General features: G+C 34.1%; 1 protein-coding gene across 2 annotated transcripts in view; it reads right to left on the bottom strand.

The window, feature by feature from the left end:
• The window catches only part of LOC149565124 (sister chromatid cohesion protein PDS5 homolog A-like), a 246,144-nt gene extending 235,877 nt beyond the window's left edge, over nt 1–10,267 (bottom strand). For both annotated transcript variants that reach the window (XM_089818670.1, XM_089818671.1), the window contains exon 1: nt 9,994–10,267. In XM_089818670.1, coding sequence (XP_089674796.1) covers nt 9,994–10,104 — 111 coding nt within the window. In that variant the 5' untranslated portion in view covers nt 10,105–10,267. The remainder of the gene's footprint in view (nt 1–9,993) is intronic.
• Nucleotides 10,268–27,455: the final 17,188 nt, after the last annotated feature.

The raw sequence follows: 27,455 nt of genomic DNA, 5'->3' as shown, positions 1-27,455 counted from the left end.
ACAATGACACTCTAAAGATAGTGGGTTTGTGCACAAGCATGGGTGCCAAAAAGAAGTTAAATTTTCATATTTCTTGAATATAAACCTATGATCTAAGAAACATTATGAATGCATGAACTATTAAGTGCTTATGTTAAAGATCATGAATGCTTTGGTGATGAATGAAATATCAAGTTTAGACCAATTAAAAAATTGTCTTTAGGATTGGAACAAGTTTGAATTCACCAAAATACCAAGAATTGAAAATGTAATAATGAGAAGAAAATGCCAAGGATTATGTCTATGAATGGTACCCCTCTAATGACTGTGTGTATGTACACAAGGACAAGGCAAGGAGGGCAAAAAGTGGCCAAATAATCATCACTCTTGAAAACGCACTCATGTTCTAGGGAACATAACACATTCATTTTATACGATGTTCATGTTAAGGCTTGAGTACATTTTTTAAAACATATGTGGGATCAATTTTAGGCTAATTAAACATTTCCCTTAGGGTTGGACACACACATAGATACTCAAATTCACAGTTACCAAAAAAAATACAAAAATCATGCAAATGTGAAGTATTCTCTTGATGAAGTTCACACAATTTCAACTAAGATTTTGAAAAACACCACTACAACATCAAGAACCATCTTTTCTTTCTAAACATGTATTATTTTTAATTAAAAGGATTTGATCAAAAAATAATTTTAGCACACCCCTATTTTTTTGGCATAAATGCAAGTATTGTTTTTTCATTATTGCCAAGAAAAAGGATATTTGAGGAGACATAAATTTTAGATATAAATAGATAGATAGTTAATTTACAATTAAAAATATATGCATAATTGATATTTACCAAAAAAAAAAATTTAAAGATAGTTTTTAAGATTTAATTTTTTTATGTTGTGTGCCTCTGACAATAGTGTTTAAGGACTTTTAATATTAATATTTTAAAAAAATTCATATAATAGCAAAGAATAATTGAATATGTTTTGAATCTTTTAATGCATAATGATAATGTGACCTCTATTTTGAACATAACATGTGAACGAGGGTGAGATTGTATTGGCTAAATAAAACAAGTCTAAGTTGCTAAACATAATTTTAAGTAGCTTTACATTAAAAGTAGAATGTGATGTCAATAAAACCTATAAAAAAATTTTAGTACATGTAGTTTATAGATGAATATAATTTAATAAAATTCATGAAAGTTGGATATTTCAATGAGACAATTCTATCTATGAGAAAACAATATGTTACTTTGAACTAGATATAGAGATGACATAGAAGAAATTGGAGTCATGTTACTCTCATACTCCACAAAGATGTGTATAGCAAGTTTCTAGATTTAATTGTGTGCAAAAAAAACTCATTAACATTCTGGATTATGCTTCATGATCCACGTCAAAAGGAATATTTAGAGAGAATATAATAAAAAAGCAGTAGATTAAATAGACAAAAAAATGTGAACATTGAATAAAAATAAGTAACACAAAAGCAGATGGAATGCATATTTTTGTGAAATTCTTTTGTTAAAAAAATATCATTTACAAAGCTTTTCATCTATTCAAAATATCCAAACATAATTTTTCAATGAGTCTGACTTGGTCAAAAAAATATGAAATTTTAATTTATTCTAACAAAAGCCAAAAAAGTCTAGAGTGTGACATATTTCCAATTTTAATAAGAATATGAATTTCAAATTTATAAATGTTTTTCAATGTGTATATCTATCAAGAATTCAAATGTGTATGCATAGAAAAATAATAATTACCTATAAAAATCATAAGAAAACATAGATTATAAAGGACAATCTAAAGATTTTCTCAAAAACACTCCTTATATATTTTATAAAATTTAATTTAATAATATCCACTAGCATCAAGCATGAAGTCAATAAAAACTTATGAGTACCTCCCATCGTGTGATTTGTATGGAAATGGCAAGCTTGGGACATTTTGTAGTGCTTGGCCCTACTTCGCATTTTTTCTATCATTGCCGAACTCTTTTAGGCCAGTTTTATGCTTGATTACTAGTAGTATTGTTTTGAGATTATTAGATATTGTTTTACATTCAGTTGAATATATGATGAGATTACTTGGTACTCTATACTTCATGTATGCATGATGATTATTCAGTGATTTCAGTTATTGATGATGACTAGTTAGATGGATTATCATATGTGTCTTCTTATGGATACTTACCCCATATTGCATGTGTATGGTGTGCGTGTTTGTTTTCTTTATGTATGGCATTTCTGATGTGATTAAGGGAGTCGTAGTCACTTGCTAGTTGGGATCTACACGATGCACCACTTCCTACCATTGCCTATTTAGCTTAGAATATTGTGTTTGTACATGCGTGGATTTTATGTAGGTTGCAGGTACTGGATATCAACTTCTCTAAATTGCCAGGACGAACGTACCCTATCGCATTATCTCAATGGTAAGAGAGGGAAGATAAATTCTTAAGTCCAAATCCTAAACCCTTAAGCCATTTGTCCTAATTGATCATTAGGACAAGTATTCGAGTTGGGTACCCTCTGAATGTGTCGAATGATGTTAATTCGTGATTATAACCCTTTAGTTTGATTTTGTATGTGTTTTCCTATGATGGGTTTTTGTATGTTGTTTTATGAGTCTTTGGTAAATTTTCTATTAATTGAGTTTAATTAAAAGATTAAATTAATGATTTAATTTAATGAAAAATTATTACGATATTTTAATATTTAATTATATTTAATTAATTGAAAAATTAATTAAATTAAAAAAAAAAATTGGAGATAAAAGTTATAAGAATAATTTAGAACATGATAATATTTATTTAATTTAATAATAATATATTTAGAGTTCATTTTTAAATAAATACTAAATAATATTATGATTTAAGTTAATAAATATTTTATCAATTAAGTTTCGAAAATAAATTAAAAAGTGAAAAGAGAGTAATTTATTAAAAATTTTAGGTTTGCATGATGCATGCATGAAATTAAAATATAAGAAATTAATGAAACAAGTGAATTTAATAAAGATATTTTAATTGCATAAAGTGCACATGAGATTGAAAATTAATAAATTAATTAAAAGAGAAGTCAAGTGAAAGTTAAATAAAGTTACATAATAATTCAATTTACCGTGCATGGAAAAGATAAAAGAAAAATAAAAGTTAATATAGAGTTCAAGTCTGGTGAGTGGAGAGTTCTCTCAAGCGAACGCACAATTAGTGCCCTAATTTAAGGAGAGAACTCTTTATCACAATTGGAGGGTTCATTTTTGGGGGATGCGAATTTTGATGGTGAATTTTGGAAGAGAAAGGAATTTTCGCAAAAGGGAAAGGTTCTGTGAGGAGGTATTTCTCTTCAATCTTCTTGGGCATAGTGATTAGCATCAGTGTCCAGGTAGATGCTTGTGATTATTCGCACAAAATAATTACGCAATTTCCTTTCCTATTTTCTTCGTGCCTATGGATTGTAAAATCCGAAATTCTCTGTGATAAACCCTTGAACATTTCAATGTTGTAAATTACTGGATGCCTGTCAATATCTTCTATATACGTGGGGATTAGAAAAGTAATCAAAAACCCCCATTTTGTAGATTGAAGAATTTAGTATTTTAGTCGGGAAGGGTTTGAAATAAAAAGAAAATTTTTAATTAGAAATTTGAATGGTTAAACTTATTTTTCCTATCAGAATAATATTGTAAATGTTAGTAAAAAATATATATATTTAAAATATTATTATGGGAGGAAGGGGGTTATTGTTTTGTCAAAACTTAAAATAAAGTAAAATATAATAAAAACAATTTTTAAAAATATATATATTTGGGAGGGGGGGGTTCTACCCCACCCCATCCCCTTCCCTTCTAACCCCCGCGGCCTGTGTGTGCAGGCGTACTGTTGCACGCAAGCAGCAATAATATATATTGCGGCCTATGACAGCAGTCGGCTTGCCACACGACAACAGCCATAAAACATACAACTGGCAGGCCTTAAACGCTATGTTTAAAAGTTTTTTTTATTATTATTTAATTTAAATTAAGTTTTAATTAATAATTATTATAAATTTTATATATTATTTTAAATAAATTTATTAAACGTTTATTAATATTAAATTATTAATTAAAATTTAATTATTTTATATATATTCACAATAGTTAATTAAATTATATTTAATTTAATTAATTTATTGAATAATGGAAGTTGCTTCTTAGAAAAGGGAGAATTATTTAATTATTAGTAACATATATTAAACTTTAAACTAAAAACCTTAATTTTAATTCAACAAGGCGTTTTCTAAATCAAACAGATCTGTGAGACTATTTTGTTTCTATGTATTGTTTATGATTTGGGGTTTGGGGTTGACTAGAGTGTTGACCAGTTTAGGACGTTTACCAGAGGCTTGGGAGTTATGTGTTTGTGATGTCATGCTAATATTTTGATCTCGATTCTTTTATACCCAACCATGGTAATGTGTTTGATATGCTCTATAAGATGTTTTGATGCATTGATTGTTATTGTTTTCCGGTGTTTTTGTGTAACACTAAGGTGTATGTATGATCTACTTGACTTAACCATTTTTTGAGTCCTCGATCAATTATATTTGGGTTACTTTCCAGTCGCCTTGATGGGACTAAAGTGTTTGCTATGTTCTTGATGATGTCATGTTCTGACATGTTTGACTTAACCATTTTGAGTCATTGATCAGTATTATTAGGATACTTTCCAGTTGCTCATTGAGAACTAATGGATATTGTGATTTATCTTTGATGCTTTCCAGTTGCTTGCAGAGAACTAATGTGCTTATTATGATTATCTTTTGATGCTTTCCAATCGCTTGTATATGACTAAGGTGATATATTATGATTCTTTGATTTGTTATTTTATGAGCTTAAGGTAGGTTATCTACATGTAGTGTCGGGAAGTGGCTTGCAATGGGGGTCGGGACCCTAAGTGGCTACCAAGGTAACCCATTGTAAGTTGTTTAATAAGTGATAACATTACACTAAATGGGGATCAAAATGAACCTAATAAGAGTCTTTGTATGTTCTCGCCCATGCTTCGAGTGCTAGTATAAACTAGGAAGGGAGTAGAGAGAACGCTTGGTTGCAAACTTGCATTCCGTAGTATGCCTTGTCAGCACGAGAGGATACTAGTGGCCGCATAGGGATCACTAGGGACCCTGGGATCCTAAAAGACTGCCAGGGTAACTCCAACGTGATTCGTGCAATGACACTTGCCCGCTTACATAGTAGGTTTCCTATGTGTCTTGTGTGCCTCTGGGAATTAGATGTCGATCTATCTTAGAACCTTTGAGTTAGATTGCTTTTAGGATTTCCTGGACTTAGAGAGTACTTTTGATATGTGGTTTGATATTCTGTTTGGGACTTGAGACTATCTCCTCGGCGCGGAGGGAGTGGGCCATTTAGGTTCCATGAGGTTCGGTGGTAGTGTTTTTTCACTCTTTCCATTGAGATTTGTCCATAGTCACTGTGGCTAGAGTTTCCTTGTCTGTATTTCCTTCATTCTATCTGTGTATCATTATGATGGATGGTTATATTTCATGATGGATGTTTATATCTTATATGATGGTTGGATGTATCATGTATGGTGAATGGTTTTATCTATTGTACTATACTTTCTATCATAGATCCGAGGAGGATGATGTATTTCTATTTCTACATATGTATATTTTTTTAGCCTTTCATACCATATGACATGTACAGTGGATGATTGAGCCTTTCGAATTTCATTTGCCAAGAGGTATTTGGAACAAATGTATATTATTCAAATGGACATTGGACTTTATAATTATTCTTTCATAGGGATGTGGTATTTGATGGACTTAGTATTAATTTAAATTTAAATGTGATTCAATGTCTTGGGATCCTTAAGGAATGTAACCTGCTATGTATGCTTATAGTTGATTGTATGTTATTGCTTCCGCTACTATGTGTTTGATGTGAATGATTTATCTTTCTTGTTTCAAAAAAAAATGTCGGCAAACTTAGTAAAACTTTAGGTTATTTATTTTGGATCCCTTGGCAAGACATTACACTTCTAAACCTGATTTTCATGCAATCTTAAGGCAATTTTCAAGGAACATTCAAATAGAAAATAGACATCCATTTTCTCAAAACAAATATATATTTTGGTTCAACTTACCAAACCAAATAAATCTAGAAGAATAATCCATGCCTATAACAAGATTCACAATTTTAACTAGCCATTTTATAAAAAATCTCCTAATTGTCATTGTTTGGCACATCCAGATGTCACATTCAAACATTTTTTTATGTTTCAAATTCTATTATTTAAAAATTCCGAACTTAAATGCTGTGTATTTACAATTGTTAATGTATTTACAACAAAAACCAATATTCACAATGAATACAGAGTATAAACAAATCATAGAAGAGAGGAAAGGCAAGGGATGTGGGTATTTTAGGACACCTAGCCTAACAAGAAAAAATACACAAGCATAGATTTAATGTGTAAGATCCTACCACAAATGTATCGAGTGACTACAAATTTCATAAACAAATATATTTTTGCTTTTAGATTTTAGTTTTCAAAAAAAATTAGAATTTTCGAAACCAACACACTAGAGAATCTATTTGATTGTTTTTAACTATTGGAAGTGTATCCATACCTACCTCTAGTATAGAAGACATCCCATGGAAGAAGAGATACATCTCCTTGCTATACTATTTTTTTCTATGTATTCTTTACATTCATTCGTCTAAATTTGAAAATTACATTTTCAAGTTCTATATTTCATTTTACACACTAAAAAAATAGTTATTAGTTATATTTCACAAACTTGGGAGGAGTATGCTCAATTTTTAGTTTTTCAATATATGTCCATTAAAAAACTAACCAAGATAATATATTCATTAAAACATTAGCAAAAAAATACTTCAACTACTACATGTTCTAAGAAAAATTTCCACCACAACAATTTACAAAACACCTAGTTTTAACAAACTGAAAAAATTGGAAGACACCTAATACCTTTTTATATATCTATGTAACAAATCAATACTTTTCCTTATTAATATCCAGATCCAACACCTTTTTTAATATTGTAGCATCTTGATATTTGATGTCTAAGCATCTAGAATCATTCATAGAGGTTCCTTATTTTACTAGCTAAAAAAAAGTGATCACTTTAACCAAATCTTTTGGCCTCCACTCCATGCACTTATCCTAATAATACATTCATCTTATCTAAATTAAAAGTTCTTTCCTTCTTTTCCTACTATATTTTATAAATGAAGCTTAAAGTATTTATTGATATTATAAATTTCAGAAGACTATTGCCTTTGGCTACTTTGGTAGAGATGAATCTGATTTCATTTGGGAAATTGTTAATAGACAAGCCTAAAGCTTGAATTGCTCTCTATTGGCAATAAGGAAATGCTAGTATCAATGGTTAACTGTGGGCACTAAATCAGTTATGCTAGAATTCTTACCATTGTTATGAATGTTGGGCACTTCTATATCAGGCAGGCACATATGTTGTTCATCTACTACATACCTCATCGGACTCTGTGGATATCATCTATTGGTTTATATCAATCAGGTTCCTTGTCATGATTTGTATTATTGTAATGTTGGTCATTATTGTATGAGCTCTAGTCGTAGGCTCTACTTGATGGTCTTTTGTTTTTATTTATGTAAGAGACAGGTAGGAGAGTAGTTGTGTTTAGGTTATTTCTAGTTGGTTAAACAGTTTATGCTCAATTGTATTCTGGTGACTAGGTGAGTTGTTTCTTGGATTTCTTCAGTCACTTTAATTAGATAAGGGATTTATTGAATCGGTTTGTATTATATGGGTAATGAATGAGGGTTTTCTTTCTAGTTCTTTATAATATTATAATATATATAACGGTTCACCACTTTTGCCAAGAAAAAACATTATATATTCCTTATCTTCAAGGACAGCTGGAATACTTTTAGAATTGTCCACCACAAAATTGGGGGATGGACTCGAAAAAATTCGAGATCAATCTCATGGGACCTAGAGTCATAAAGTCTCTTAAAGACTCTAGCTTTAGAATCAAGCTTCATACTCTTTAGGTACAATTTAGTGCACTTAACCTATCATCTGGACACTGGGAGCCATTGGACACATTTGAAGTATCTTGTCTATGGAATTTTAGCTTTTAAATTTTGGTGACAGCCAACTATAGAGCATCATTCTTGCTTGAAATGTAGAGAATAATTTGTGTATTAGAAAACTGACTGGAAACCCTCAATCAATATTTTTTTGATTGAGTCATTTTGCTTATGGCATTAAAGTACTTGATCCTCTAAATATTAAATTTGGGCATAGCTCAATGCAGCCAGTGCAATTTGAAGAATAGGCCATGCCTCACAATGTACAACCTAGCAAGTTGTCCAGCACAGTATATCAATAGATGTATGCCTACATCTGTGAATAGACTTTAGCCACTTCACCCAAAGATACAGTTTTTGAAAAAACAGCTCCATTTAGTCATTTTAATTTACATTGCATATAAATTTGTACTGAATAACTTACTTCATTTTGTCATATAAAATTATATTGCATAAGCATTTGTAAGTTAACCATTGTGCAAGTTTCACAAAATGTCAACTCGTTAAGCCTAAGCAAGTGCTCGTTTTTATACCTTATCCAGTTTTCTTTAGAGCACTAATTGTATTCCTCGATTGTCCAATGTTAGATTCCAAATATATTTCCAAACCTTACAGAAATTTCCTCAGAGAGCAATGGGAACTAGAATTCACTTATGTTTGTGAACTTTTTCAAAGCTTACAATTTAAAGAACAATACATGAACAAATATATCCGAAATTTGGAGGGAATTCAAATAGATTTTTATGAAGTCAGAAAAATTTGCAAACTGAAAATTAACTATGATAGCTCAATTTGAATCCAAAAACTACAGAGAAACAAGCACAAATGAGCTTTGCATAAAGTTATGCTGGGAGAGCTTCATCAGATTGAATGGAATAAAACTTAGGAGCTTGTTTCCAGACCTACAGATAAAAATGTAATTCATGCTAAGTGGGTGGAAACAAATTAGATGGTAAAGGCAATGTGATTATAAATAAATAAAGGTTAGTTTGCCAAAGATATTGACAGATTAGGGGTATTGATTTTGATTACTATTATTATCTGTCTTGCTACACTCTCCAATATTAGATTCCGAAATGTATTTCCAAACCTTCCGGAAACTTTTTAGATTCCGAAATGCATTTCCAAACCTTCCGGAAACTTTCTCAGACAGCAATGGAACTAGAATCTATTATGTTTGTGAACTTTTTCAAAGCTTACAATTTAAAGAACAATACGGGAATAAATATATCCGAAATCTGGAGGAAATGTGAATAGGTTTTTATGGAGTTTCTGAAAAGTTTACAAACGGAAGATTAACTTCAATACTATGTTCGTTCATATATATATATATATATATTCTCATTAATCGAAATTTCGGTTTTGAAGACCTCGTGAAGATCTTTTCTTTTCAGACTACTATGAAGATCATTGAATAATAATTTAATGATGCTTAGAAAAACGTTGTCAAATTATTAGGCTGAGATAGATGGTCAAGTCGAAAGCTTTCTAGATTCTTGCCAATATTAAATTCTCATGGGTAGGACTCGCTAGCCAAGTCGGCGTGTTGGTTAGGTTGTGACTTCAAAACTTTGTACTAAAATTATATTCGTATTCTCCCCCAAATTGCAACACAAACTTAACCTAATAAATGAAATTAAAAACATTACACTGTCAAATTCCTAGCTGCAACTAAGATCGTTCATTCGCAATTTTGACGGACATCTACTGCCAATACAGAAAACACCAGGTACTTACATTCAAAATCAATTTACAAAATCACTTTTTGTGGAATATTTTAAATCTCTAACAATACCAAAACAAAGTTCTTGAGATAATGCTTGCAGAACCCTAAATGGAAATTCGCCATCCTCAAAGCAAATTAATGGGGAGAATTTTTTCCAAAAAACTTACCTGCAAAATGTTGAGTAGAGCTTTTTCGGAGAGAGAAGGATCAGCCAGCATCCTGTCGATTTCGAAAAGAATGTGCTCCATGGTGGCCAGCCTGCAAGTTGGCTTACACATTATTTTCTCTTCAAAGGTCCTTCAGCTTGAAGCCAGTTTTGAAAGGGAAATTTTCGATACTTGTATGCTACTACGCGGATTCTCAATCCCTTAACACCTCCCGAACAACATGAATATCTTGTTTTAAAATTCAGCAGCCGCAAAGAGTCGAACGTTGAGTCTTCTGGAACAATGTCTGCTTGCCAGGCTTTCTTGTATCATTTCTTCTGGTTCACTGTATACTACGAGTACTAGTACCGATGATAGGGACTTCAAATGAACTTTCCAAATTGGTTAAATTAGATGGTTTTAGATGCCAAGGATTATGGAGGTTTGTTCATGATTTTTTTTATTTGTTTTATTTTTTTATGAATAGTTCTTTTTTATTAATAAATCATATACTTAGTTACAATTTGTCAAAAAGAATCGAGGGATACAAGATCACCCGAAAAAAATTTACACAAAGGTTCATGATTTTGGGGAGGTTCATGATTTTGGTTAGCTATTTAACCATGAAAATACGTTTGCCTTATATAAACATAAGTGTTCCCCTTCATAAGCTAAATGGTTTTGGTGGCTATATAGTTGTTGTCCATGATTTCCATACACTAGCAAATGGAACCTTCTACTACTTCGAAATTGGGAAGCCTAAATTCATTTTTAACATTTTATTTATTCTATCTTGAGTACATTTGTTTTAGTATTTAATATTGCACTTATAATTAAAATTAGTGTTAGTTGTAGTTTTGAAGTTCCAACAAAATGTAACTTGAAAAATATGTATATCTAGTATAGCCATCCTTATGTATGTCACTCTTTGTGAAGCAAGTAGGAGAGAAATTAGCAGTAGTGATGATTGGAGACAAATTAATTAAATTGGCTAAATGCCCTTACCTCATGGATCCCCAAAATTATTGCGAGAGATATTTGAATATAAGTGTTCGAAGAAGTTAAGGAATAACACTACCTATTATCCATAAATAGCTGAAAAGTTGCTTCTTTTTAAAGAATTAATCCAACTTCCATAAGCTTCAAAATTGAAAGACTTTGGCTTAAAGTTAGAATGCCAAAGTCTAATATTTGCTAAAGAATTATGAAAATATTTTTTCTCCCTTGATTTTTTTGTTACTCGTGTTTTATTTAATATTGCATACAATATACTTTTTGTGTATAAGGAAATTAGATGCAATATAGGAGCTACTACATCCCAAGCCCTACATATAAATTAGAATATACAACTCTCTCTTAAGGAAAATTTAACTAGTACAACTAAAAGGAACACGAGTGCTAATGCAAGATCTATGCTCGAGGGGGATTTGAATTCTTAAAGGGATGATGTGATATGATAAAGTAAATAAGTTTAAAGGAAAAGAAGGGAGAGTAAGTTATTGTGTCTTTATCATAACTCTCTCTGATACAAGAGGTGTGTGTCCTTGACCACCACCTCTTATTTATTTGTAACATTATGTTCATCATAAGCATTTTTCACTTACTATGTGCTTTAAAGCTTGTCATCCTTCACCCAAGGATTTATATTGCACATATATGCAGAAGACTAAATAAGTGCATTCTTGTTCGTCTTCCCATCTTTTGTCTTGAAGTTGTTATCTTTGTTCATGACAATCCTCTTAAAGTAGATGTCTTGTACACAAGATCTCTTTTTAACAAGAGTCTCTTCTCATAAGTGATCTATCATTTCATAATTTGCCTATATCCTTAGCTTATAAGATTCAAATCTCTTTGTTAAGTTTGTGGCATGCATTGTTGATGAAGGATATCTCCTTTTTGATACAAGTAGTTATCCTTGATTCTATTTCTTATGATGTCTATGACTACCTAGCCATCATAAGGAGGGAGGCATACATATGCCCTCTTTGTATTATATTTAACCCTTTTTATGCATTTTTATATTTTATTTCTGTTAAGTCTTGAACAAGTATCAATGACACTTCTCCATCTCAAGGAAACATATTTTTACTTTTTACATTGCTAAATCCTTAATGAGTATTAGTGGCACTTTTCCATCTTGGGCAAATGCATTGCTAAATCTCAGGTATAAGTGATACTTCTTCATCCTAGGGAAGCACACACACAAACACCTTTACATGCTGTGGTGATACCAAGGAATTGATCCACAAGTGGAAAACATACACATAGACATGCATGCATATGCCACCGACAAGTGCTCAAGATTGACTATTTGAGACACAAACTTGCTAAACCATTTGATTTTTTTGTTTTGTTTCTTGTTTATGGATTGATTATCAAGCATACAAACATGTTAGACTATTCAATCCTTCCTTCTATGATTCATAGTAAGACACACAAACCTTACTGGGTGAGATAATCACTCTCTCTTCATGCTTTCATATTGGTGGGATAGAATCATGAGGGATTTGGTCCTTTAGGGTGTGCTTTCCTTCCATATGTGATCTCTTATGCTTTTCAATAACATTCCAAATATGATATTAGTGAGTGAGACATTTCCTTAGCTAAGGTCTCTTGCACTGGTTGATTTTGGCTTTAGTGAGATAACCCTCAATAAATTATTGCCAAAAAAAATCTTAATATTTGAGGGGTTGATGTTTCTTCAAACAATTTGCAGCAAAATTCAAAAACTACTACGATGACCTTCACTATATGAGTTAAAAAGAAATGCCGATGGTGAAGTATGGCAATTTGTCGGACACTTGGCATGAGACATAATTAATCCATGATTTGTTAATTTCCCTCAATCAAGGTGTAGCTAAATGCAGCAGATTAGTTTAACAACAAATTTTAGAAAAATAACCTTATTGCAAACAATCCGAATATCTGAGGTCTTGACTTACAACATCAAAAAAAGTGACCTGACAGCAGCGGTTGCCATGAATCGCATTAATATTGCTATCTCCGACGGAATCCTGGCACCCGCACCCTACTCCCTTCCCTGACGGAGGTCGATCCTCAATCTCCACTGACCGAACTGTCCCCTTATATCGTTACTGGTTCGAACCTCCACGTCCTCCTTGTTTATGGTGATCCAACGGCTTATGTGGAGAGAATCCTGGTCGGATTTCAAAAGGGCGCCCGCTAATTCCTTTCCGGCCCTCCGCAAATAAACTCAGAAATCTGCTATTCAAACCGCCGATTCCCAATCATATGGTCGGCCAACAGATCAACCTTTCCCTAGCAATTCGGTGGTGATGAGGGGAGACGGTGCTGGTTATCGCGCCCCAACGGAAATGTAAGTCCGCAGATAGTGTGTAAACCCAGTGCGACTCTGTTCATGAAATCCAATGTTCCCAAACGGATGCATGATCAATCTGCTCCTGATGCATTGGTTGGCTCATCATTTGTTCCTCACAAATACCCTGACTGTTGCTGTTGGCTAAATGATTCTAATTTCTCCAATCCTCGGAGCTCCAAGATGTCACTCCGGCAACGATCCAAAATAGTTTCAGCATGAAATGGCTGAAGACCATCTCCAATGTGCAACCCTTCGGAAGATATCCCACCTCCTCAGTTATGCAGATCTAAGAGAGTTTTCGTTCTCAGAGATCTCATGGGAACTTGCAGACCGATGGCTACAAATTGCCTCACTTGAAAAAGAAATTGAATCCACAAATCGCTTGCCCCCAAAAGGAACCCTAGGCCCTCTATTTATCTCTTTGCCGGGAAGTTTCTGGAAATTATCCGGAATCATCTTGCACTACAAATATTAACTTTATAAAATTAAATAATTAACTTTATAAAGTTAGAATACAACCTTTATTTAATACTGGAATGAGTAGGCCCCGCTTACTTAATTGGAAGACAAAATCGACCCTCTTCCCATAGTTATTTGCCTACGAGAGTCTGATAGGCAAATCCTCTATTATAATTATGTTGCTAAGAGAGGGACATGACAGTCCGCCCTTCCGGACATTGCTTGCCCTCAAGCAATCTCAGAGCTGGATGCTGCAAAATGGTCTCATTCTCCCAAGTAGCATCTTCGATTGGTAGATCCTTCCATTTAACCAAATATTCTCTGATTACTCTTCGGCGAAGCTGTTTTTCTCTGCATTCTAAAATGAATTCCGGTACCATGATCAATTTCCCTTCATCATCCAGAGGCGGCAAGACTGCAGAAGGTATCACATTCTGTCCTAATGCCTTTTTGAGTCGTGATACATGAAACACATTATATACTTTGCTGTCTGCTGGAAGCTCAAGTTCGTAAGCCAATTCCCCTATGCGCCTATTGATCCTGAATGGTCCATAATACCTAGGTTTAAGTTTCTCTGACCCACTCTTTTTGAGAGTAGATTGTCGGAACGGTTGGAGCATTAAGTAAACCATGTCGCCCACCTCAAAGCTTCTCTCCGTCCTCTTTTGATCTGCATATTGCTTGTACTGATTTTGTGCTCGAGCGATGTTGTCACGTAGAGAGCTAATGATATCTTTACTTTCTTGCAGTAAATCCCCAGCACGTGGAACCCGAACATCACTCATCAATAAGTCAATGAAACTGGGTGTATCATAGCCGTATAATGCTCGAAAAGGTGTCATTTGGATAGACATGTGGAAAGTGGTGTTATAGCAATATTCACACAAATAAATCCATCTTACCCAAGCTTTTTGTTGATCGGCTACGTAATTCCTCAAGTAGCCCTCTACCCATTTGTTTACTATCTCCGTCTGACCATCAGTCTGCGGGTGATAACTAGTACTGGGTGTGAGCTCAGTGCCGCATAATCGAAACACCTCTTGCCAGAAACGACTCAAGAATCTACTATCCCTGTCACTGACTATACTGCGGGGTATCCCATGTAACCTGAAAACCTCCTTGAAAAATACTTCGGCTACCTGTACTGCAGTATAAGTAGTGGTGATGGGAAAGAAATGAGCATATTCTGTGAGCCTATCCACCACCACATAAATGCAATCACGTCCTTGAGCCTTGGGCAACCCAATAATGAAATCCATGGATATGCATTCCCACTTTTGACACGAAATGGGAAGTGGCTGTAAAAGCCCTGCTGGAAAGGTGTGTTCCTGTTTATTCTGTTGGCAAATAGAACACTCACGAACATACTGCAAAACATCCTTCTTAAGTCCCTTCCATGTAAACCGTTCTCGCACCTGTCTATATGTTTTAAAGTATCCTGGGTGACCAGCTGTAGGTGAATCATGAAGAGCTCGCAAAATGAACTGCCTCACCTTCGATCCTGGGACTAAAAATACCCTGCTCTTGTAAATAATCAATTCATCCACAAGTGTGTACCTGGTATCAACAAGTATCCCATCAACTATCTTGGATGCCCATGAATCTTTGGCATATTCTGCAATAATCAGATGCTTCCAATCCTCAGAGATCTCAATCATTGAACTAAGATGTGGTCTTCGCGACAAGGCATCTGCTACCACATTCTGTGTGCCCTTAACATAAGATATATCGAAGTCATATGCCTGTAACTTACTGACCCATTTCTGCTGCCTATCGTTGAGATCCCTTTGCCCGAGGAAGTGTCTTAAACTGTTGTGGTCAGTTTTTATGCAGAATTTGCCACCTACTAAATACTTCCTGAACTTAGCTAGTGCATGCATGATGGCTAACATCTCCTTGTCGTAAATGCTGAATGATCTCTCTGGCCCACGGAGTTTCCTTCTTTCATATGCAATTGGGTGCTTATCCTGCATTAAGACAGCCCCAATACCATCCCCCGAGGCATCACACTGGAGTTCAAATGGTTTCGAGAAATCAGGCAACGCTAGTACCGGACACGAAGTCATGATCTCCTTGAACCTATCAAAACAAGCTTGTGCCTTTGTTGTCCAAACGAAAGCTCCCCTCTTAAGCAAATCGGTTATAGGAGCCGCGTGTCGTGAATATCCGCAAACAAATCTGCGGTAGAACCCACATAATCCAAGGAATCCCCTTAACTGTGTTAGGTTCTCAGGAGTAGGCCACTCTACAATAGCACGAATTTTATCAGGATCCATCCGTACACCTTCTCGGCTGATAATATGACCCAAGTATAACAACTCAGTCATTCCCAAATCGCATTTGGATTCTTTGGCATACAAGGATTCTTCTTGCAAAGTCTTCAATACTGTTTCTAGATGCGCCATGTGCTCCTGCCATGTTCGACTGTATACCAAGATATCATCGAAAAATACCAACACGAATTTTCTCAGCTGATAATGGAAGACCTTGTTCATGGTAGACTGGAAAGTAGCTGGCGCATTGGTCAATCCAAATGGCATCACTACAAACTCAAAATGCCCACAGTGGCACCTGAATGCTGTCTTCTCAATGTCCTGTTCTCTGACTCTAATTTGGTGGTAGCCTGATCTCAAATCAATCTTACTAAAGTAGCATGCCCCATGTAGTTCATCTATTAGCTCATCAATCCGTGGAATAGGATATCTATTCTTAATGGTTTTCTTATTCAGCATCCTATAATCTATACACATCCGTAACGAACCATCTTTCTTCTTAACCAAAACTACTGAGGAAGCAAAAGGAGACTTACTAGGTCTGATGTGTCCCATTGCGAGTAGCTCCTTGATGGTTTTCTCTATCTCATCTTTAAGCCTTTTGGGATGCCTATATGGAGTAATCATGACTGGTTTAGCGCCTTCTTCCAATTCGATAATGTGCTCGATCCCTCTATCAGGTGGTGTTCCAGGTGGAATATCGCTGAATACCTTACTGTACTTTTCCCTTAATATCTGTATGTCGAAATGATATTCTGTCTTGGGTTGTGCCTCCTGTGTAGGCATGAAAGTACACATGGCTGCCCATTCAAGATCCTCATGTCTCACCAATCTTTCCAATCGTCTAAGAGAGATCGTTCGGATATCACTATTCCGAATAGCTCTCAATACATGCTGCCTCCCATCTACTTCGAACTTAATCTCCATATCCCTGAGTCGGAAAGTGACCTCACCCAATAAACGTAACCATGTCATTCCCAAAACGATATCCAAATCACCCATATTGACCACGTGGTAGTCTGCTTTGAACTCATAATTATTCAGGCGTAAAGGCATGTCTCTGACTATCTTGTTACACTTAAGAGTGTATCCGTCAGCAACCTGTACACGAAGACCTTCAAATTCTTTTGTCTTAATACCACGACGCTCGACCAATCTTGCATCAATGAAGTTATGTGTAGCTCCGGTATCAACTAATGTAATCACCTTCTGCCCTGCTAGGACACCACGTAACCTGAAAGATCCTTCCTGTTGAATGCTAGACAAACGCCCTTGATGTAGATGTAATTCAGGTTCTTCTCTCTGTTCTGATTTTCCTGTCTCTTCCTCAGATTCTGATCCAGTATGTTCACCTTCTGTTGCCGCACTGTCTGAATCTGATCCTTCGTAATATGCCCACATAACTCTATTGGCTTTCCCTTTTGGTCGCAAGGGACAATCATGATCCCTGTCATATGGACCTTTGCAATAGAAGCATAATTTCTTCCTTCGCAGGTCATTTAATGCTTCTGTATCTAGGGGTGTGGTAGACTTCCCTTTGGTTTCAATGCTCTTCCCTTTATTTTTATCAAACTTCCTGTTGTCTTTGAAAGAGGTAGTGCTCCTGGGAGTGAACCGGCTAGGAGGAGCTGTAAGTTCCATACTTCGTGCTTTCCTCATGGCTTCCTGCAGTGTTGGTGGATCAAATGCCTTAATCCATCCCTTGAGGGGTTCAGACAATCCTTCTGTAAATAAGATAACTAACCTCCTCTCCGATACATCCGGTACCATGACTGACAACCTCTGAAATTCACTAATATAAACCTCGATATTGCCAGTCTGTTTTAATTGTACAAGGTCGCGAAAATAGATTTCTGGATCCTTTTTATCAAAACGTGCAACTAATCTGTCCACGAAGTCCTGGTATGATGTTACCTGATTGTGCTGCAAGGTAACCATTCCATGTGACCACCAGTCATGAGCTGCGCCTTCCAGATGCAAGGTAGCATATCTGATGGCATCTATTTCAGACATAGGCCTTAATGCTAGAAAGGTGTCCAACTTATGAATCCAAGCTTGTGCCATCATCTGGCCACTCCCATCGAAGAAAGGCAAAGTAAGTTTACTGACAGCTCGTCGTAACTCACTTTCATGACTTCCTCTAGGTCTCCGATTCTGGCGGCTATTCCTCATATGTTCTCTTCTTTGGTTTAGATATCGATCAAAGTTTAATAATTCACGCACATGCGGGGGTAATGCTTGCCATTCCGCCGTAGCAGCCCTGAGATCATCCTGGAAATCTTCTGGTGCGTCGTCTTCTCCTATCTCCTGGGCCTCTTCCCTCAGGAAGGTGGGACGAGTAGGCCTATTGGCTGTCCATGATCTGCGCCTAGGAGCACCTTGTGATCCTGCCACACTCCTATCGTCGTGATCAGATGTGCCTCTTCCTTGATCTTGAATCCTGGGCTGAATAACTCTTTCCATTATGGTAGTCAAAGCCTGTAGTGTCTGAGTTATTTCTTGTTGTCCGTTAGTCATGGCTCTGTAAAATTCTCTGGTTTCATCATCGTCAACTCTGGGAAATCTTGGCGGACTCTGTCTTTCACCCATATCTCTGTTCTTGAATATGGTTTTCGAATACAACTCCGACAATTAGAGTACCTTTACCCAATCAGGATGGCAGGACAACTGCTCTGATACCACTGAGATAACCCTCAATAAATTATTGCCAAAAAAAATCTTAATATTTGAGGGGTTGATGTTTCTTCAAACAATTTGCAGCAAAATTCAAAAACTACTACGATGACCTTCACTATATGAGTTAAAAAGAAATGCCGATGGTGAAGTATGGCAATTTGTCGGACACTTGGCATGAGACATAATTAATCCATGATTTGTTAATTTCCCTCAATCAAGGTGTAGCTAAATGCAGCAGATTAGTTTAACAACAAATTTTAGAAAAATAACCTTATTGCAAACAATCCGAATATCTGAGGTCTTGACTTACAACATCAAAAAAAGTGACCTGACAGCAGCGGTTGCCATGAATCGCATTAATATTGCTATCTCCGACGGAATCCTGGCACCCGCACCCTACTCCCTTCCCTGACGGAGGTCGATCCTCAATCTCCACTGACCGAACTGTCCCCTTATATCGTTACTGGTTCGAACCTCCACGTCCTCCTTGTTTATGGTGATCCAACGGCTTATGTGGAGAGAATCCTGGTCGGATTTCAAAAGGGCGCCCGCTAATTCCTTTCCGGCCCTCCGCAAATAAACTCAGAAATCTGCTATTCAAACCGCCGATTCCCAATCATATGGTCGCCCAACAGATCAACCTTTCCCTAGCGATTCGGTGGTGATGAGGGGAGACGATGCTGGTTATCGCGCCCCAACGGAAATGTAAGTCCGCAGATAGTGTGTAAACCCAGTGCGACTCTGTTCATGAAATCCAATGTTCCCAAACGGATGCATGATCAATCTGCTCCTGATGCATTGGTTGGCTCATCATTTGTTCCTCACAAATACCCTGACTGTTGCTGTTGGCTAAATGATTCTAATTTCTCCAATCCTCGGAGCTCCAAGATGTCACTCCGGCAACGATCCAAAATAGTTTCAGCATGAAATGGCTGAAGACCATCTCCAATGTGCAACCCTTCGGAAGATATCCCACCTCCTCAGTTATGCAGATCTAAGAGAGTTTTCGTTCTCAGAGATCTCATGGGAACTTGCAGACCGATGGCTACAAATTGCCTCACTTGAAAAAGAAATTGAATCCACAAATCGCTTGCCCCCAAAAGGAACCCTAGGCCCTCTATTTATCTCTTTGCCGGGAAGTTTCTGGAAATTATCCGGAATCATCTTGCACTACAAATATTAACTTTATAAAATTAAATAATTAACTTTATAAAGTTAGAATACAACCTTTATTTAATACTGGAATGAGTAGGCCCCGCTTACTTAATTGGAAGACAAAATCGACCCTCTTCCCATAGTTATTTGCCTACGAGAGTCTGATAGGCAAATCCTCTATTATAATTATGTTGCTAAGAGAGGGACATGACATTTAGTCCATAAGGTCTCTTCAATAACCCCTTTTGTTTCTTTTTGGTTTTATTTTTGTTTTTATTTTCTTTTGCTTTGTTTTTGTTCTTTTATACATGGGAATGTAGTTATAATCCTAGGTTTGGGGGCTTATGTCCTTAAGCTTGATTATGTTCAACCTCATTGTGCTATTGTCTCTTCTCTTCTTTCTTTACTGAGATACTATTACTTACCCCATACTCCTACTAAAGTGGGGGCTAAATGTACCATCTTAAACTGGACACCCTTCATTTTGAGATAGACCTTTTAGCCCTCCTTAGTGTTGTTTTGGCCTCTCTTTATCCTTCTCTAATCCATCTCACACTTCTATATCATCTCTTTGCTTTCGACATGGTCCCCTAAGTGTTGTATTGCCATCTTTTTGGTCATATCTTCTATAAGCTTAATGTTTCCAAATTATTTCTACACTCCCTTTGAGATTTCTAGAGGCCCTTCCTCTTCCCTTCTCCAAGAATAGGTCAACCCAAGTTGACCTAATCTAGAAGAGGTCCTTCAGTGATTGTGAGGCATAGGGCCCAAATGTCTCATGGTTATAATTATTAATTTCATATTTCCTAATTAGTTTGTATTATTTTTCTGCCCAAAAACTAGTATATAAGGAGACTTAGTGGCTTCATTTTCACATCAAGCAATCATCATATGCCACAAGACATCAAGCATTCAAAGTATTCAAGAGTTCAAGGCATTAAAGAAGGGTAAACACACAAACATGTGTCACCTTCTATAAAGAAAAATGATTGTAGAATACAATCTGTTCAACTTTAATGACATAAAAATAGTATTTGTGCTTAGAATTTGAAGATGATGTAAACTAATGAAATGTGTGAAATTGGATGAATTTTATGCCTATAATTATTATTTTTAATTGAGTAAGAATTTTTTCAATGTTTTATAATATTGAAGTCCTTTTTAACTACAAAAAATATCATGTCAAACAAGTATATGCTAATCATCATTTTTGCTCTAATTTGAAAATATGTTATAGATTACATGTATAGATAGGGAACAAAAAAATAAATATTTATTTTTGATATATATTTTCTTTGTTATAAGTACTCGAAGTCGACCTTATCAGAAATCAACAATTTTTTTATCCCCTCAAAACTTCCCTTTCAAATCTACACTTTTTTGAAAAAAATTACATATTCTTGAAGATGTGCCTCTCCTCTAGGGATAAATATAAATTTAAATTTTTTTTGATATGATTTAGTTTTTTTTTTCCTTTTTTGAGGGAGCATCTTCTCAATTTTTAAAACACCTACTTATAAAATTTTGAAATTATAACATATTATAACTAATCAAAACACTATGAAATTTATATAATGATGATATTGAATGTGAGATCTATAAAAGGGTTTTTTTAGTTTTTTAAAAAGTTTTTTGATAGAGAAATGAGATTTGACCAAAACGGGTTTAGAGGTCCTAAAAGGTGATATAGATCTATGCTTTTACCCAGAATGCAAGCATGTTCAATCATCTATCAAGTCCAAGTGTTTCCTCTTTTCATCAAGCTTCTTCCTTTAAAGTAATAGTGGTGTTTGGTATCTATCATTCTAATTTCTTCAAGTTCTTCCATTATCAATCCATGACATATCACATACATTCCTAAACATAAGATTTTGGCATTTTACTTCTATTTGGTTTCTTTGAGTCAAGGCTATTATATTTACATACTTAATCGTATATCAAATTCAATTACATCTATGAAGGTAATTATATCTTTCATTTTATGTATTTGATTGAACAACATGCTAAAATTTCATTTGCATGCATTTGCATTTCAGTTCAAGGTTGATTCTTCAATCTAGGGCTTGACAAAGGAAATTCCTCATCCACCAAAAACAAAAATCCAAATGTATTGTATGCAAGAGTAGGATAATGTATTTGTGGTTGTGGATCTAGAAGTAACTTGTTGAAAGCTTTTCAATGAATCTTAGTCAACCTAGTTATAGTGCCCTAGGAAGATGGCAACTTTGTGAAAAACCTTCTAGATTTGTTTCAATTAAGTCAACCTATTCTTTGAGCCTTAAACAAAAAAATGTTTCTGGATTTTTTTTAGTTTTTTGATCTATTCAGAGATCTACAGTCACAAGTTTGGATCCGCACTTTTCAAAGAAAAAACATAATTTCCTCTACACATTTCATGGCATGAGTATTCTATCTTTCATTTTCATTCATAATTTTTGCATGATTTTTTAATCTTAATTGGGTTGATTGTATATATTTGACATCTACGTCTACATTACTTAGTCAATTAGTTCAAATTTGCATACACATTATCGCACACAAGAAAAAGAGTATTTCCTTGTATTGCATTCCTTTCCACACTTCAATTTTAGCATTGGCATCCCTTCCTTCTTTTGGGTTTTACTAATCTAATTTGGATTCAAAAATTAATCATACTTGTAGATTCTCTTTCTCCCCACACACATATTTAAATGCTTTAGTCTATGAAAGATCGAGGCCTACATCCTATTGAAATGCTTATAGTTTTTCACTAAACATCATACATGCAATAGAAGTCAACTAATATTATTTGAATGTTGCTAGATGGAACTATATTTATAGACATAGACCAAAAATTACCACACTTTATAGTCTAAGAACTGTGGCATTTCTGGATGGTTCTACATTTATGGACATAGACAAAAAAAACTACCACACTTTAAAGAAGAACCTCATGATTATACTTTCATTGGCAATGGACAGTGTCAATCTATTTAGAGAGTTCAGAGTTATTTACACATTGTAGCCTATTTTAATTATCAAAAGTAAAAAAAATTCATGCATGTCAATAAATATGGAGCACATAATATTGGTAGTGATTATTCTAGGTAGTTTTGTTATCAAAAGTAACATTCCTCCATGGATGTAAATAAATATGGAGCACATAATATTGGCAATAATTTTTCTAGGTATTGTTGGGTATGTGCAAGATCATGGTGTGCCAAAAAGTGGTGATGTGAAAAAAATAGAGTTTGAAAACATCTAAAAGCCCTTCAAAATCCACTCTGACTTTTTTTCACCTATCTAGGTACCAAAACCTAGAAAGTAAGGCCTGACCCTTATCGGATATCTAATTTGATATCGGATATTTGATATTATATCAAATACTTGATAACACTTAGAAATATATAATATGCAATATATATATATATATATATACCTAGAAAGTAAGGCCTGACCCTTATCGGATATCTAATTTGATATCGGATACCCGATATTATCGGATATCTGATATTATATCGAATACTTGATAACACTTAGAAATATATAATATGCAATATATATATATATATATATATATGAAATAATAAATTATTTATTACATTATATAATTATAAAATAATAAATATATATTATATTATTTATGAAGATTAATATTTTTATATTTCAAAAATCATTCACAAATATTAATACGAGTAAAATATAATATAATAGTATAATATAATATAATATAATAATATAATATAATTTAATATAATATAATAGTATAATATATTATATAATATTATATAATATAATAATTATAATTATACTATAATATAATAATATTATTAGTATATTATAATAGTATAATATATTATATTATATTATTATTATAATATAATGATAATTTATTTTTTTATTTTATTTTTAAAGAGGGGTAAACGCTTTGACTTGGAGCTATGAACCAGTGAGGCCACAAACGGGGGACCTCATCCCCATGAGATTTGAACCTTGATGGCAAGGATAACAACACAACAACTTAACCATCACAACATGCCACTATTAGCAATAATATTATAATAATAATTATACTATAATATAATATTATTATTACAATATTATAATAGTATAATATATTATATAATATAATAATATAATAGTATAATACAATAATATAATATAATACATTACCTAATATATAGTATTATAATATAAAATATAATATATAGTAATGTAATAATATATATATATAATATAATACAAAATAAAATAAAATATAATATCATATAATAATATAATAATATAATAATATAATATAATAGTAATATATTATAATACGTTGCAAAACTTTACTTAATGTCTACAATGAGGCCATTGATAGTGGTTTGCTTGGTAAAGATATTAACTCTAGCACTATTAAGCTCATCCCTAAGGAAGGTGATAAATCCCTCATAAAAAATTGGAGACCTATAACTCTCTTAAATGTTTCTTACAAAATTCTTGCTAAAATCATGTCTCGAAGATTGGAGTCTATTCTTCCCAAATTCATTTGTCCTACTCAAACTAGTTTTGTTAAAGGCAGATATATTTTAGAGAATTTAATTACTAGTTGGGAGGCTCTTAATTGGGCCAAGCATACTAATCAAAATGTTGCTATGTTTTAGGTAGATTTTGAAAAGGCCTATGATAGAATATAGTGGGATTTCATTATTATGATGCTTCAAGCTTTTGGCTTCCCCTCTTTCTTTTGTGATATTGTTAAAATGCTTCTTAAAGATGTTCATGCGCAAATTGATATTAATGGTTCTTTTTCAACCCCTTTCCCTTTGGGTAGATCTATTAGACAAGGTTGTCTGCTTGCCCTTACCCTCTTTGTTATTGCTTCGGAAGCTCTTTTCTATATTCTTAGAGACAACTCATTTTCTCCTGCTGTCAAAGGCATCACCCTTCCTAATAATAAAGAGATTATTAATTGCCAGTTTGTTGATGATACCTCTCTTTTTCATGAGATCTTTGAGTCCAACTTCGAAGCTATGATCTCAGTTTTTTTCTATAAGATTTCTTGGGCTACGTTATCTCAAGCCAAGTCTATTTGTCTCGGTTGGAATGACCAACCTCCTGATTGGTTTGGTAAATTTGGTTTCCAATGGAGGGGTCCCTCAAAAATTGTTAGATATCTAGGTATTCTATTCTCCGTTGATCCTTCTTTAAAAGATATGTGGAGTTGGGTCAAGGATAAGATCCATAATAAGTTAAATAAATGGCACAATAGGTATCTGTCTTTGGCTGGTAGAGTTCAAGTTTGTCAGAAAATTCTCTCTTCTTATAATATCTACTATGTGTCTGCTTGGATGTTCAATGATTATCAAGTTTTGGAAATTCAAAAAGTTATCAGGAATTATCTCTGGTCGGATGGGAAACGAAATAGTAAAACCCATTCTATTAGGTGGAGCTGGTGTCATATTGATAAAATCTTTGGGGGCTTGGAGCTTAAAGATATAAGACTAAGTGGTCTTGCTTTGGCCTCCAAATGGATCTTTCATGCCTTGGAGGGAGATGATCCTTGGAGAATTCTCATTCATAATAACATTGAAAAGGTTATCCTAATAATGCCAAATTTTGGAAGCATCTTCCCCTTACTGATCTTATTTGTGTTGATTTTCCTATCATCGTTCAAGGCTCAGCTGTTCTCAAGTCCATCTAGAAAGTCTGGAACCATGTTAGGCATCTCATCACAAATAAAGATTTTTTTGATGATAAGACCCTCCATGGGGAAAGGTCCATTTGGTGGAACCTTAGGCTCGGTAATAAGCCCCTTGCTCTTACTCAAGGCTACTCAGCCAAGGCTTTGGCCAATCTGGGTATTAAGCAACTTATTGACATCTTTGAAAATGATAGACTCATTCAGTGGGATGAAGTTAAAAGCAAGTTTAAGTTTCTTGACTCTCATAAGAAGACTTATAATATGATTGTTAGGGCAAGCAATAATTTTCCTACTCTTTGCCATGTTGATTCAAATAGGTATCAGAAAATTAAATGGCATGGTGGTGTTATCATTTCTAATCTTAAAGCTAAAAACATTTACTCTATTGTTAACAACAATGATGATATTATCAATCATAATAATAATACTTGGTATACTAATTTAGATACCTCTTCTTGGAATAAGATTTTTGATAATCTTTGGAAAAGTTCTATTGATCCCAAAATTAAATGTTTTAAATGGCTTCTTATTCTCAATAAGCTTCCTATTAGGAACTCTTTCTCTGATACTAACATTTGTAGCATTTGCAGAGTCCCAGAAATGGGAAGACATATAGTTTTTGAGTGCAGTTTTGCTAAAGAGGTTTGGTTGATGTTTGGCATCTCTATCCCTACTACCTTCAACATTCTTGAAGTTATTACTAGTTTTATTTTTAATGCAAAGAAGGATGTTATTATGTTTTGGGATATTCTCTCAACTAACATTTTGTGGCAAATTTGGAAGTGCAGAAATGAAAAAAGATTTCAAAATATTTCTAGATTGCTTACTAAGTCTTTTCAAATTCTCACATATTTCAAAATTTACTCGCAAGTCTAGGTCACTATGAAAGTCAACAAGGTGAAGTTTAAAAGATTACTTAAAGATGGCTATGCCACTTTCTTTGCTAATGAACTGAAGCATGGATATCTTTGGAAGCTGCACTTAGACAACATGCACACTTTCAACCTAAGTATCAATCGCATCAGCATGGAGACTAAAAGAAACCCCTAGAACACTACTAGAGATATGCTCTACATGCATCAACAAATCCAAGATCATAAGAACTTGGTTTGGATGGAAGGCACTAAAGGCTGGATTGTGTGGGTGGATACCTTTGATGAAGTGTTACATTAGTTGTCTCTCCCTCTTCAACTCCGGTTATATGTAACTCTTGGTTATTTTGTTGTGTGAGGCTTGTCCTCTGAATTTTGGTTGCACTTTGCTGCTCGGTGCTTATTTTATTGAACTCCTTATATATAATACCAAAAAAAATATTATAATATAAAATATAATATATAGTAATATAATATATAATACACTACTTGACTCGTGGGGTGTTTCAAACCACGGGATGACGTGGTAGAGATTGGATATCCAATATTGTATTGGATATCAGATACTTGATATCTGTCAGTAGTTATTAAAAAAAAACACAACCCACAGGCTTATTCTCATAGGATTTTATTGTGTTTAACACTCGAATATCAGATTCAAGATCAGATACATGATTTTAGGTTTTTTTAATTTTTTATCAATTTTAATATAAAGTTAATAGATTTTATGATGAATTTGTTAGATTTAGTTGAATTTAGGATTTTTTTGATAGAAATTATTAAAATTAAGATTTTTTTAAATATATATTATGTTTTGCAAATTAATAGGAATGGCTGATCAAAATGATGACACTGAGGCAAGGAATAATATTCCTCATAACCCCCCACCAAACGATCCAGTGTCCTCACAAAACCATCCACCAAATGATCCTTTACTCCCTCAAAACCCTCCTCGAATCAAGGGTTTGATAAGTGAAAATCTCACCCAATTGAGGACTTTGCAAAGAACTTATAATAATGTACCCACATTGGCTCCTATGTTA

Source organism: Cupressus sempervirens, chromosome 3, assembly GCF_028749045.1.
Source record: "Cupressus sempervirens isolate cs-2001-9-10 chromosome 3, ASM2874904v1, whole genome shotgun sequence".
Taxonomy (NCBI): Eukaryota; Viridiplantae; Streptophyta; class Pinopsida; order Cupressales; family Cupressaceae; genus Cupressus; species Cupressus sempervirens.
The sequence above is the reverse complement of the archived record's forward strand: the minus strand, read 5'-3'. Positions and strand labels throughout refer to the sequence as shown.